At 39.4% G+C, this 15,292-nt stretch overlaps 2 protein-coding genes across 3 annotated transcripts in view; one reads left to right on the top strand and one right to left on the bottom strand.

The window, feature by feature from the left end:
- Positions 1–5,571, bottom strand: part of Pde6c (phosphodiesterase 6C, cGMP-specific, cone, alpha prime) — a 49,909-nt gene extending 44,338 nt beyond the window's left edge. For both annotated transcript variants that reach the window (XM_005407518.2, XM_005407519.1), the window contains exon 1: positions 5,092–5,571. In XM_005407518.2, the coding sequence (XP_005407575.1) occupies positions 5,092–5,571 (480 nt within the window). The remainder of the gene's footprint in view (positions 1–5,091) is intronic.
- Positions 5,572–15,198: 9,627 nt separating this feature from the next.
- The window catches only part of Rbp4 (retinol binding protein 4, plasma), a gene marked incomplete in the record, with an annotated part of 7,709 nt that continues 7,615 nt past the window's right edge, over positions 15,199–15,292 (top strand). Inside the window, 1 exon segment of the mRNA XM_013506237.1 lies at positions 15,199–15,292.

The raw sequence follows: 15,292 nt of genomic DNA, 5'->3' as shown, positions 1-15,292 counted from the left end.
TTTCTTTCTTTCTTTTCTCTCTCTCTCTCTCTCTCTCTCTCTCTCTCTCTCTCTCTCTCTCTCTTTCTTTTCCTTTCTTTCTCTCTCTCCCTCCTCCCTCTCTCCTCTGCTAGGACAGAGGATCTTCCCAGATATAGACCTTCTATCTGTAATATACACAGGACATGATTCTAATACCCTGGCAGTGGTGAGAGCTGAATGATGATTAGAAAGGCTGCAGTTTTCCTATTAGCTGCAATGTCAGTGAGTCTCCTTCTAGATGGAAGGAGATCCACCCTTCCTTGAGCTCTGATGTTCTTTGAGCCTGTATCTTTTTCAATTAGCGCCGAACTTTCAGCTTCTGAGACTCACTGACTAAAATTAAAGTGACATTCTTTTCATGATTTACACTATTTTCATTTCACTTGTTGATGATACTTCTAAAAGCAACACAAATCTTGGAGGCTGGATTCTGTTCCATTTCCCAGGTTAAAAATCTGAGAGTCCACAGCTCTGTGATTTCCAGTCTATCAGGACAAGGACTGTTTGGTCACTAGGAACAGACTCAGCTGTGCTCCAGAATACCCTGCTGATAAGTCAGATTCTAAGACCTCAGAGGAGACCCACCAAATCCTAAACTCCTAAGGTAGCATCTGTATTCTAAAATGTTTCATAAACTGCCAGAAATCTGTATTTTAATCCCAGTATTCAACCTAGTACAAGAATTGCTCTCATGGAAGACACCTAGACATGAGATCATTCACAAGGCAAAAGAATGATGTTCAAATGCAGCCCTTCATCTCACATCTCTTCCAATCTCTTCTCAAAGTAGATGCACTTATTTTTGGGGAGAAAATGTTGCATAATGGAGAAGAAGTTTCTGGAGTTAGACTTCCATGGTTGAGACCAGGCCCCAGTTCTGGGCATGTCACTTTACCTCTGTGCCGTTGTTTTCTAACATAAAAATGGAGAGAATGCTCCTATCTACTAACTAGAGTCTGTCATGTGATGATAGAACAACATACTATGTGTAGAGAACTCAGAAAATTGTCTGACACATAGGAGATATTTGTAAATACTAGGAAAAGAAATTTAGGTCTCTTTTGGGCTGCTCCTCTCCCCCTTGAAAAGCAGTTTGCTTTTTCAGTTAACATTTTGCTTCCAGACCTAGATTTTTAAACCAATTCTAGACACTGAAGAAATTAGATATCCTTATCAAGGTATAGACCTCCTGTGCCCAGAAGCACCTGACCTTTGAGGGTCTGAGTTCTACCCCATGCCACAAGTTGCTGCATTTTTTCCCTGATTTATCTGCTACTTCTCTGTGTCTTAAAGCATCTTCACCCTTTGGCCAGATGTCACCAGACTTTTTTAGATTTTTTTTCTCTAATCCACTGCTTGCATGGACCAATTTGAATACTGTTTTCCTCTCATAATACTTATCCATCACAGATTGCGATCACCTTCATTTAGGCAGCAGTCCTAGGCACTAGAAGAATAAGTGAAATACCAAAAAAGTGCACCACAGGAGGAAATTAGGCAATATTTCCCACCCATTTTACTCTGCAGCTTCAAAACTTGTTGCCATTTTACTGTGGACTCTAAATAGGATATGTTCTTAAGTTCCATGTTTTGAGAAAATGGCTTGTAGGTTTCAAAATTTAATATTTCGCTATGCATGTGAAACTCTTGAATAAATCGTCCAACAAATTACCAGGTAGGGGAGGAGAGGCTTCTTAGTGTTTATTTTTCACTAGCAAACAGTCCTCAGAGAAGTTTCCTTGAGTAAATCCTGTGTTTCTGATTCTTGGATTCTCTAGATGATCTTTTTTCCATAGAAGTTCCTGAAGGTAACTAAAGAACACTGTTTAGAGCAGCAGAATGCTGATCACTCCTGATCTTGTTGCAGCCTAAATCCTGATTAAACACCATTAACCCTTGGGATCAAGAAGCAGAAAGAGATGAGGGAAGAAAAAGAGGGGGGGGAGAGAACGGTAAGCACCTGGTTAATTATTAAAAATGTCAACCTTCTCTTAGGGCTTTCTTCTAAACCACAGCTAGATTTAGGACCACCTATTATTAACAAACAGCTTTTCCGATAAAGAAAAGAAATAATTAGCTTGAAAAGGATATTTCTGTTTCATTTTATTCAGTTTCCTTGCTTTTAATATGTTTTAAACAGGCAATAATCATTGACTTTTTTGATCATCTCCACCAAACTCCCAAACTCCTACAGCATGATAATTATATCACGGACACCATTATAAAGAGCATCTGTTATGAATCAGGCACTTTATGTACATTTAACCTGTACATTTGGTTATCTTCATTACTCAGGCATGGAAATTCAATCCACACAGAATTGCTAAGCCTCGGACTTGGTTCTGTGCCCAGTTCTTTTCTTATGCAAAAAAACTTGTGCTACATCACGTAGCTTCCCTATTACCATCTTCATGAACCATCAAGATTGGAAGCATCTCATATATTTGTGGGACATTTTTGCCTGGTATTTTTCTCCTACCTGCACCCACACTGCTAACCAAAGGAAAGTCATGTGTGGTTAGTGATGTGGGAGAAAGAGGACGGTATCAAAGAACTAGGTTATTGTTCCAGACCTGACACATCCTGTCTACCTGACCTTAAATAGAACCTTATTATATAGATGAAAATACAAATAATGACTCATCTTCTGCAAAGGGTCTTTGTCAGAATCAAGTAAGATTAGGAATATGAAAATATTTTACAAATTGTAAAGTGCTGCAGAGAAGTGAAGAATGAATCAAAAATTTCACCTAAAACACTAGTTTCTACCTCTTTCTGGGTGCAGATTTTCCTGCAGTGCCCGAAGCATGTGAAACAGCAGGGCTGCAGGGCAAGTGGAAAAGCAATGGCCAGGGAGTCAGGAGGTCTCTATTCCATTGCTGCCCTCTCACTCACATGTACCATGGATTCTGGGGGAGACACAACTATGGGACCTCAACTTTCCATCTGCTACAGGAGAGTTGGGCTAATAAGGCACATCAAACCCTTTCCATTTCTAATATTCTACAGTTGATTTGAAAGTCACCTGTTCCTCCTGTGTCTGCTAACCTAATAGACGTTTCTTTCAACCTTGGCTGCATATTAGAATCACCTAGGGAACTTTAAACATAATAACATCCATGTCCCAGCATAAACTCTGGTCTATTGAGAGTCTTAAACATCAATATTTTTTAAAAGGCCATCAGTTTGATTTTAAAGTACAGGCAGAGTTAAAAAGTACCATTCTGGTGGGGGAAAATGCTTAGAAGCAGCAAAAATGGAGAGTAAATAGGACTTTTATCCCCTGCCCCAGTTCAAGGGAGCATCTGTTTTCAAAACTCACTTCCCATCCAGAACAGCAAGACTTCTCAGAAGGGAGAGCTCCCCACACCATGAACTGCACTTTCTGTGCAGCAGTGCCCACCACGGACAATGACAGGCCATGGACAATGACAGGCCAAAGTTACCTCATCTTTTAAGCAGCTTCAGTCTCTGATTTTCCTCTCAGTGTGGAGAACTGAGCTCATTAAAACATTACAGCAGAAATCATCTTACCCACCTCTCCTTTTAAAAATTCTCAGAAACAATTTGTTTGGATGTCAGTTTCTTAAGTTTGATGTCCTAGTCACTTTGGAGGTGAACTCAGTTGGAGCCTGAAGAAGCATATTCCCGTGAGAAAATCTCAGGGTATGGGGACATAATCTATAGCTGGGACCAAGAGAAGATTTTTGAGATAGGGTCTTGCTAAATTACTAAGCTCCCCAAGTAGGGCTTGAACTTCTGGTCTGCCTGCTTCAACCTCCTAGAATTCTGGGAATGCAGGTGTATGCCCAGCTTAAAACAAGCTTGTTTTTAAGAACATCCATGAGTTTAGTCACTGAAAGCAACAGCACACATCTCAAAAAGCAAGCTTAAGCTGGTTCAAACTCTTGGAAAGGAGTGACCCTAAAGAACTAAGATGCTAAGGGCCTGCTGCAACACTTGCGCCTGAAAGGGGCCTGCCATTGTTTGCCTAGTGGTGCTAAAGTTTGACAAACTTCTCCTCCTGGGCCTCCTCCTGTAATCAGCTTTAGGAGATATGGAAGGGATTACCCTCTTCCCTCTCCAGCTGCCCTTGTCACATGCTGACCATAGACCCTTGCACCGAGAGCATTTCAGGGCTGCTCCTTTCCATTAAATTCTACCCTGTCACAATCTATTTCTCCCCTTCTGTTGACAGTAAATCATAATTATGTGACTAGGGTGTGGAGAAGAGGTTGTCGGGAAGAAATTCCAGGCTTATATCCATGATTGTTGCTAAGGGATTATGAATTATTAGCATTTTATATCTTTGGCTCAAATAAGTATATTGCAGTAGTAAAAAGAAAAGTTATTTTTCTGTTTCTGTAAGGGGTATATCAGTGCTTTACATTAGTATAGTGTGCTCTTTTAGGTCTTCAGGAGGGTTCAAATGTCCATTCAAATGACTGGAATTCATTCCTGATAGATCTGAGAGCATGGTTCAGCTGTACTCAACTATCATTAAGTTCACATTTGTAATCTAAGTCAAATATCTGAACTTCTAAGCAATGTAAAATTTTCCTTTTTGCATATTTAGTCTATAGGTGAAAAAAATCGCTTTATGAGCCATCCATCCCAAAGAACTGCACGTCCTCTGAGGGTTATGAATGAAAGGCATGGGAACGGTTTCATAGCCTTGGCATTGGGCTGCTTAGCTGATCTTCAACTGCACTGACCAACTTGACTGTGGTTCAAAATGAAAATACACAAAACAATGGAGGAGTTAGGGAAAGAGATGTGGAACACATAAAGCCCAGGTAGAAGTGCCTGATCAAATGTCAAACATCACATAGAGCATACTTATATTAAGAAACACTATCTGTTACTCAACTGAGATTCAAGTTTAACTGGGCAACTTGCATTTTTATTTGGTAAATCTGGCATGGCAAAGCCTGGGTGCTCTTCTGCCCCACTACCCACTCTTCCCACATTTTAGCCAAATTGATGCCACAGGAATGGTGCCATCTTTTTCTCATTGGTTCCCTCCTAGACCCCACCAAGACCTATTCCCACTATCAGAGGGCCACCTACCTTTTTCACATCAGGGACATTAAGGGTTTTCTTGGTGTGAGCAACCCAACCCACTATCCCGATGTCCAGTGGAAACACAACTTCTCTGTCAGGGACCACCAGGTTGTCCTCAAACTTGGAGGTTGTGGTGACGTCCAGCAACCTGGAGGCCATCTCTGGAGTGCCATTGCGGGCACGGTATACGAACATGCTGCAGCGGTCAGCCTGCAGCAGCTGGGCCAGCCTCTGCAGGGCCCTGTGTGCTACCAGCTCGGCGCTGCTTGCCTCTTCCTGCACAGACCACAGCAGTTCCAGGCACAGGGCTGACTCCTCTACTTGTGTCAGCTCAGGGAACGACAAGCTGGCCTTGACCATAGCCTGGCTGTTCTTGAAGATTTCTCCCACTGCTTCAACATGAAGTTTCTTGTAAAAGTACTCCTTGGCAAATTGAGGGTTCTCCTCGAGATACTTCTCCACAGCATCTTGGCTGATCTCACCCATGGTGTGGCTTGTTTTGTTTAGAATGGAAGATCCTCAGAGTGCTACCTTAGGCAGAGGCCAAAAAGGAAATTCATGATTGCCAAAGTTGCTAAGGAAAGCCTGGATGGTAGTTTGTAAGAGCACCAAAGGCAGAACTGAAAGGTTGCCTTGGCAGAGCTCTCAAACTGCCGGTAACTCCTGGGACGTGACAGAAGGTTCTAGCTTATGATGGGGTTCAGGAAGCAGAGGATTAAAGAGTTCTTCAGGACACTAAGCCCCTGAACATTATTAGCCCCTAAGTCCTCAGAGAATCCTCAGAGCATCCTAGATCATTCAGGCAACTGTCAGGTTGAACTATCTATTCCAGAAAAATAACTGAACTGCTGCTGGCCACAGCAAAGAATCATCACTGACGCATCTCTTAATTATATTACATTAGCACTGATTGGCAATTTGAGTTGTTCTTGTATGATGACTGTAGGAAGTGCTTGGGTTTAGACCTTGGAAGTGCTTAGGTTTTTTTGTTTGTTTATATAGGAATATAATGAACTTTGTGGGGAGATGAAATGGCTTAGCATCAACACAGCATAAAAGTGAATCTTTTTCTTAAAAGTCCTTTGATCACTCAGATTGCTTGTTTTACTCTTTTTGTAAATCCTGCCACTCTCAATCATTCTCACTTTAGAAGCTTCACTTCCAAAGTGTTTTAAAAGAAGAAACCTTGGGCTTATTGTGTATTAGAGAGGTGCACATGGCAAAACATTTGCCTCCAATCCAAGCCTAATCAAGCCAAAGATTGAACAATAACTCTTGTCAAGAGACACAATGATAAAAAGCGAACCATGTAGTTGTTAACTGTGTTCTCCTGACAAGCACATCAGTTTGGATTTTATTTTTAATACTAGTAGCTGGACATTATGTGGTTTTGCTACAAGGTACAATCTATTAAATCTACTGGACAGTAGCTATCTCATCTGTTGCTAGGATCCTTAACATCTCAGAGGCCACTGGCATGTAAAGAATACTTACTGATACTTAGTTTTGTTTAATGTTCAGTTTATTAAGCTTTTACATCTATTAAGTACATTTGCCCAAGTGTTTAAACATTATTGTGCATCTAATAAGTCAAAATATTCATTTTATGAGCCAATTGTTTTGAATATTTTAATGCTAATTTCTAACTTATTGAAGGTCTATTTCAATAAAGCTACAAACCTAACAAGAAATTCTCTTAAGTGAAAAACACAACATATTACAGTGACTCCAAAAATTATTATTACATTTACATTTGTTTGCTTCAGAAAGAACAATGTATGGGTTTAATTCTCTAAACCTGAAGTTTCACTTTGCTAGAATAATAATAATCTTAATAGCCACAAAAGAAAGAGTTGAGGTTGCAGGTTCTAGGTCTTGAACTGAGAGATTCTTAGTTGGTACATGGTTTCATCAAGGAATAAAATTCAAATTTGCATTAGTTGAGCTACCCTACTTCTTAAAATTGAGATTCATCTGCTACTTCAAAGTATCTTGTGAATTACCAATCAATGTCATATCCAAGTCTTATCTCAGGGGAGTCTTCCACAGATTACTATTTACTACTTTATAACATCCTTTTAGCATCTCATTACAATTAGAATAATGAAAAGATGTATTTCCCAGGGGAAAGAATTGAATCAACCAAATTACCCTTCCCATGAGACTATCATCATCTTCTAACCAGGGAACTCTTTTCTACCTAGTTATTTTGTGTAACTATTGGGCAGTTCCTACTTCTCCCAAAAGCATGTGGTATATTCACAATTCTCTGATTCCATCCTTTCCTATTTAAACAGAGAAAAAACCCCACATTTGTATTGCATGTTAGGAGTTGGTTTGGATTAATAGGAATTTGCTTCCTTGTAGGAAAAAATATGTAATATTTTTATACTTATAAAAATGACAATTAATTTGAAAAAGAAACAGTGTATTATTTTGTTTCTATAACTGCCTATATCAAATATTTACTCAACATTATAGCATATATTTTGATTCCTCCATTATAAGCAAGCCACCATCGTAGATACTACCGTGGAGATTCAGGTTATAAGATCATTCTTCCTTTGTAGTTATATAGGAAGATTCCTCTTCTCTGTACACCTTTCTCTAGAAAGACCACATGGCTAAATTTGGCCAATGGGCTATGGGCAGAAATGCCACTTCCGGGCAGGAATAACAAATTGCTACTGTGAGATTTTTTACCTCTGTTCCCCATGCTCCCATGTTAGCTTCAGCTGGAGTTTCAGATGGATTCACTGGTGTAACCCAGAGTGAGGATGTCACAGAACAGAAGTCCCTGCTGACCTGAGCTGAACAGGTAGAATGAGTGAAGAATAAACCTGTCTTACTTTCATAGGGCTGTCTGTTACTGCATAGTTGAGTAATTTCTGATGATTACACTTTAAATGTAGGGGACACTAGAGGAGGAACAAGGCTTGGTCCTTGTTTTACCAGTTGCGTAGCAAGGGAAGTGAGACTGGTACATAACAAGCCATAAGCCGTAGAACAAACCATGATAAATGCAGAAGTGAGGCACATACATGTGGTTCTGCAAGCTCACATAAGGCATCACATTTAGAGTAAGTAGAGACAGGGTGGAGGTTGAGCATGTTCCAGGTGGTATCACCAGAGCAAGGGTGTGGAGTGTAGGGTAACAGGATGAGCAGTGAGAGATGAAGTGATATTACTGGCATTTTCCTTTACAAAGTTAACACAGTAGTACTGAAAAAGATAATTTGGAAAAAACAAATATTGGACATTGGGATACAGATGAAGAAGGTACACAGTAATCCCCTCTTATTCATGATTTTACATTCCAAGGTGTCAGTTACCTGCAGTCAACCTTATGATAAAGATATTAAATGAAAAATTCCAGAAATAAATAACTCCTAAGTTTTATTTTTTATTTTATTTTATTTTTTTTTCTGGTACCGGGAATCGAACTCATGATCTTGTGCTTGCCAGGCAGGTGCTGTGCCACTGAGCTAAATCCCCAGCCACTTAATAACTCATAAGTTTTAAATAACTTCCAAAATTACTTTTAGCACACTATGCGGCCATAATCATTCTATTTTATTTTTAGTTGTTGTATGTACAAGAAAGATATCTATTTATAGGGTTCGGTATTATCTGTGGTTTCACGCATTTGAAGACCATCTTAGAAATCCTTTGCTAGTAAGGGAAGATTATTGTAATGCATTTGGTCCATTATCTCAAACATCCTAAAAAAAGTATATAACTACTGACCCTGTAATTCTGGTATATTATTAATTTATCTTATAAAATAATTAAGGATGTATATTATTCTTATATGCAGTTGTAAGGATACATATCAAAAACATGTTTATAAAACATTAGAAATAGCCTAGATATTCAATATAAGAGGTTGAGTAAATAAATAATATCATGTCAAAGCAGTTGCAAGGATATTTATCAAAAGCATGTTTATTAAACATTAGAAATAGCCTAGATATTCAATAATAAGAGGTTGAGTAAATAAATAGCATCATATTCACAGGATGAAAAACTATATACCTAATGCTAACAATAGTGTTAAAATTTATTTATTCATATGAACACATATTTATGATATGCAGTTAATTACAAACTAGCATAGCAGTATGATTCCACTAATACACGCACACACACACACTCACAGATGTATAAACCAAAATGTAATTATAATTATTCTATAATGATGAATTTAAGACATACATTTTTATCTTATTCCTTTCTTTTTTCTCTTTCTTTTTCTTTCTTTCTTTCTTTCTTTCTTTCTTTCTTTCTTTCTTTCTTTCTTTCTCTCTCGCTTACTTGATTTTTCTAAGCATCTACAATGAGCATGTCTAATTTATGTAATGAATAAATTCATAAACAAAGTTTTAGGGCTATTTCTGTCATCTAAGGGTGAGTTACTTAGTCATGAAAAAAGAAGGGACAAATGTGAGACACAATCCAGTCAAGCAATTGACAGGACTGGGTCACTGATTTGTTAGAAGCACAAGAAAAGAAGATAGAAAGCACCAGAAAAAAGACAATCCTGGGTCTTTCCTAAATCCATGATGAAATTCTGACACCCCTGCAATGGTATGAGGAGGCAGGACCCTTGAGAGGTGATGGAGGTAGAGTCTTTATGAGTGGGATCAGTGCTCTTTTAAACGGGACCCCAGGAAGGATACAAGGAGAAAATGCAATTTATAGCCCGGAAGAGGCAGGAGGGACCTCACTGGGACCCAAGCATGCTGGCAACCTGATGTCAGATTTTCAGCCTCCAAATCTGCCAGGAAAAAATTTCTGTTGTTCATAAGCCACTGGTGCCAGTTTCTTATTGCTGCTTGAACTAAGACAAACGACATTTTATCAAGCAAAGATTGTAAATGGGGTACATTGGAACCCTGCCTTTTAGCACACACAGAAGCATTCTTTCCTTTCTCCTTGTCCTTGACTACATCCCATTATTCCCACTGCCTTTCCTCCTCAGGGGAGCTCTTTGAAAAGCTTCTGGCAGGAACGTTGTGTCTCTTATTGGCTATTTATGCACAGACATTCAAAAACAAAATCAAGTTAGGAAAATATCATATCTTAAAGCTGAAAATTATAAAACAGATAATTTAAACAGATTTTAACATACAAAATAATTGACTTCAAAATTTCCCTAATTAATTTTTAGGTCAGCACTTCTTGTTGATTTAAAGCATAGATTTTTGTTTTGTTTTGTTTTTAAAATAGTATTAACTAGTAGGGAGAATGAGAAAAAACAAAAAGGCAAGATCTCAGATGCTATAGACCCTGTTGATCAATTCATTTAGATAAAACATCTCCAAAATGATAACTAAGTCAATGTGAAAACTCCATTCCATTTACATAGCTATTGTTTAGAAATACAAGCTGCATGATAATAAGAATAGTTACTATAAATAATATACACTTCATGCTAGTTACTCTCCTAAGACCCTGACATAGACAATCTCACTGAATTCTTACAATAATCTTATGAAATAGGGACTATTATTATCTATGTTTTACAAGGGAGAAGTTGAAGCACAGAGTGATTAGGAAACTTCCAAAGTCACACAGTTAGTGATCATAATCTACCCTAAACCAACCACTTTAACATGGCAAAGTTTAAAAGTGTACTTCATACAAATTGCATATGGGAATATACAAAAATCTATTCTTAAGAAATTTAAAATGTGGACAAATTTTCATACTAAAATAAAAATGAAATAAAAACCCTAGGAAACACTTTTAAAAATCTAAAGATGCCCCAAAGAATGGCTTAAATTCCTTAAACTTTCTGTTTAACGTGTTGACATTTTTTAGAAGTACGCTATACAAATGAGCACAGATATTTAATTTCATCATTGCTACAGCTTTCCACTACAGATAACAATTTATACAGAAAGCTAATACACGCACGAGGATGAAGCACCAGCATGAAGCCAGTGATAATGCCTAGGGTAACTGATCATCACTCTTCTGCCTTAAGCCAGATTCTCAGTTCCTGTCAGTACCCATTATGGAAAGGCACTCCCAGAGAAGGGATTTGAGACACATCCTGGCAATCCTTTCATCTGCACATTGCTCTTAAGGCAGCTGTCTGCCTGCACCCAATTGATAGGTATGGCAAGCATATCAGAGATAATTCAGCAGGGGGGGAACCCATACTGCATTCAACTAAATAGATGAGATTGATTGATAGCTTAACAACCACAGAAAAATCCTTATTGAAAAGTTGTTTTATACCAGAAAACATTGGCTAACTAACTTTTTCATTTTCAACCAATCATTTAGGCATGTAGGGGTAAGAAAAATTGTGCCCAATTTCCTTGTTTTCATTTTTCTTGGTCTCAGTCAAGATGTGCATGTAAGAGTGGTTGGAAATGCTTAATTTACTTGAGGGTAATAATGTAAATGTATTACATTAGCTCTTTTTTTTTTTTTAGCTCTTGTTTTAATGATGGTAAAACATTTTTCAATATTTTCGAGGAGTCAGTGACCCGTTTGCTGCTGGTAGTGTTAGTATAACTTCTGTTACATTAATTCCTCAAATCTCAATAGTTTAACCCAATGGAAGTTTATTTCTCATTAACATAAATCCAGTCACCAAAGTTGCCAGACTGTTAGAGGATCTGCCAGCAGCAGTGAGAGAAGTAAAGAGAGAATGGATGATTGGATAGGCAGCTTTTCTGGGAGTGTCACAATATATAATACATTACATAATGAGAATTTAAGCTTGTGGCCTTATCAAGCTCTGGGAAGAGGGTGTGGAGGAGAAAAAGGCTGGCAGATGTAGCCCCCAATTTTATACCATGAAAGGGGAGTGCAAATTTTTTGGTGAAAGAACAAGTAGCCACTTCTACAAGTGCTAAATCCTGAGAAAGTACATACTGGAAGGACCAGGTGTTTTTAAATAAATGTTTTATGAAGCATACATGAAGTGATTAATTTCAGAAAAATATTAAATTAATATGTTTATTGAGCATCTACAATGTACAAATTCCTTGATGTGTCACATGGAACTACTCAGATGAATGAAAGATGATTTCTTCTTCTTAAAGCAGGGCAAGGAAATGAACTTTGTGTGTGGTATATGGCATCCATATGGTGTAACTTAAAACCTCATTTTATTTATAGAAAAAGCAAGGAAAATATTTGGAAAGAAAATATTTGCTTAATTTTCTGATTAAACATTTTCCCTGTAGAAAAATTGAACAATACAAGGTACAAAGAAAAACAAACTTTAAATGTACCACATAGAACTAGCCACTGTGAACATTTTTCTTTACAATATTTCATATATATGCACTTTTTTTTTTTTTTTTTTTGGTTTTTTGGTTTTTTTCTGGTACCGGGAATCAAACTCATGACCTTGCGCTTGCCAAGCAGGTGCTGTGCCACTGAGCTAAATCCCCAGCCCCTTATATATGCACATTTGAAAAGTTATTTTATGAGATTAATTTCAAAGCACTGATTAAAAACATCAGTTTACCTAAATTCACATTATTTGTAATCATGAATAAATCTGTGAGAGAATGCCAAAATAAATTGGTTTTCTTTACTGTTGTCTGAAACAACAAGGTTCATGATAATTCATTAAAAGAGAAAAAAGGAGAGAAGAAGGGAAGGGAGAGGAAGGGAAGAGGAAAGAAAGGAAGAGAGAAAGGGAGGGTAGGTTTTACCAACATCTTTAAATACCTAACAAATAACTGCATACATGTTGCTGCAAAAACCACCACCATACAAATATGGTGAAATCCCTCGCATTCACCCATCTTTTTTTTTTTTTTTTTTTTGGTACCAGGAATCCAACTCAGGACCTTGCGCTTGCCAGGCAGGCGCTTGTGCTGCTGAGCTGTATCCCCGGCCCTCACTCACCCATCATACAGCATGCACAAGATCACTAGAATATGCTCTAGAGAGGTGGTTCACAGGGCCAGGGAATGTTAGGAGAACTTTTGTACCCAAAGACAATTGGGCTAGGCCTGGGGTTCTCTTGTGCTGGAGGAGTTGGAGCAGAAACAGAAAGACTTCTACTCTGGAATGCTAAAGCAGCCAAATAGGGGATGGGAGCTCAATAGGTGCCTGAAAGTCTTTCCCCACTCAGACAGCACAGGTATATACAGAATATACGGCCAAACACGCAATTCCTGCAGGAGGGGTTCTGGAGTACACCTCAGTCATCCTATTCGGGATTGCAGCCAGCCCTTCTTATTCACAGGTTTTACATCCATGGACTCGACCAACATTGGATAGAAAAAGTTCAGAAAAAACTAAAAAACAAACTTGAATTTTCTGCATCCCAAGCACGAGGTTGATTCCATGTGAATGAAGTGATGTGAGGTCCAGGCACACTCTGCAGTAGCCTCCCATTGTTCCATGGTACTCTCACGCTCCACACAGCACTGATCATTGGAGTATCTTTGCCTTGAGTCTTGCTTATATAGTATATAGTTACACCTATGGTGGTTCCATCTCTACTGACCATCATCTGTCATTATTTTGTAAGCAATATTGTTTACACAGCAATAAACCACAATTGTGTCTGCACTGAACATGAGTAGACTTTTGTTTCTGTCATTATTCCCTAAACGATACAGTTTAACAACTATTTACATAGCATTGTAGGAAGAATCGTTACCTAGAGATGAGTTGAAATACACAGAAGGATTTGATTAGGTTATATGCAAATATTATGCCATCTCACAGAAGGGACTTGAATATATACAGAATTTTGTATCCACAGGAGGCCAGGAACCAATCTCCTGTAGAAACTGAGGAACAACTATAAACATGTTTTGGTAAAACTAGCCCCAGAAGATCTGGTAAGCTTGGTGGTCAGAAACAGGCATTCCTAACTCTGGGAAGATAGCTGGGACTCACAGTCGTAGAGAAGTGCAAAGTTGAAGCTGAGAACCAGTCAGGTAATGTTCAAAATATTACAGTAAATTGAAAGAAGCTTTTTTTTTTTTGAGGAGGGGCTAGAAATAGCTATATGGCTGGTCTGGGAACCAATCAACTCCTTATTTATTTGACATTTCCTTTTCTCCTACCTACTCTTATTTCAGGTGCAGCAAAATGTTCCAGATTCTTCTGTTTCTCCCCGTTTGACTCGGGAAGACAAAACTAATACTGTGTAAAAGGAACAGTTAAAAAAAGATTTTTTCGCCATATCATTATTATTTCTCAGTTGGTGAAAATCTGAGTCTTGACTGCCTTGATGAGATTCGTGGAACTCTAACTTTGGAAAGAGGAAGAAAAACGGTGAGTAAACTATGTCATGAAGTAGGTGAAACACTTTTTCTTATAGAATATTGGTCACTTTTCTTTGTCCACTCCTCTACCAATTCATTTGACAGTTTCGAAAACAAAATAAAATACGCTTCCAATATGGCTTTGCAATAAAATGTATCGTAAACAATCATTAGATGTGCTTCCCAGTGATTTCAGGGAACTGCGGCAAAGTAAGTAGGCAACCAACCACGCAACCACCCACCCAGGCTGCTAAAGAATTTCCTATCCTGACCAGAGTTTTGTTTCTAGAGAATATTTAACAGGGGGCGTTTTAATGCTTCTAAATGTTGAAACTAAAGAACAAATATTGACGCAAAGGGCACCACAACTCTTCTCAAAGAGTAAAATGCATCCTTTATGAAAAGGAAAAACCATTTGGGCAAAACACTCTAAAACCCCCGCATAACTAGTCCTTAGAAGGCGGAGGGGCCAACTTGGCACAGCCAGGGTCTCAGCACTAATGCAGCAGGCAGCCCCACAGGCCCCTACTCGCCACGCGAGACCAGGGTTTTCCTACCAGGCCCACTCGGGCCTCCAGCCCGGGCAGCTGGGCCCGGAGGCCACCCCAGGCCGCCAGCTACTGGCGCAAGGGCTGGGTAACCAGGCCAGGGCTTGGCCCCGCAGCTCAGCGCCGCTGCAGAGCTTGGCCACCCTGCGCGCCAGTCCCAGCAGTCCGCGGCGGCCCAGAGGGACCCTCCCTGTCCCCAGGCGCGGTGAGTCAGGGCGCATTATGCAAGTGCTGGCCTGGCCGCCCCCCGCCGCCCGCGCCTCCCCCTCGGTCTTTCACCCCGCGCGGTTACGAAAGCGCGACCCCCTCCCCCCGGCGCTATAAAGCGCTGGGCTGCCGGCGGGCGCTCGCCTCCCTGCTCCTCGCGCGCCCGGACGCGGCGGCCAGGCTTGCGCGCGGCTTCAG

Source organism: Chinchilla lanigera, unplaced genomic scaffold (assembly GCF_000276665.1).
Source record: "Chinchilla lanigera isolate Chin_1 unplaced genomic scaffold, ChiLan1.0 scaffold00106, whole genome shotgun sequence".
NCBI lineage: Eukaryota > Metazoa > Chordata > Mammalia > Rodentia > Chinchillidae > Chinchilla > Chinchilla lanigera.
Note: the sequence above shows the minus strand (reverse complement) of the source record. Positions and strands in the feature narration are given on the sequence as shown.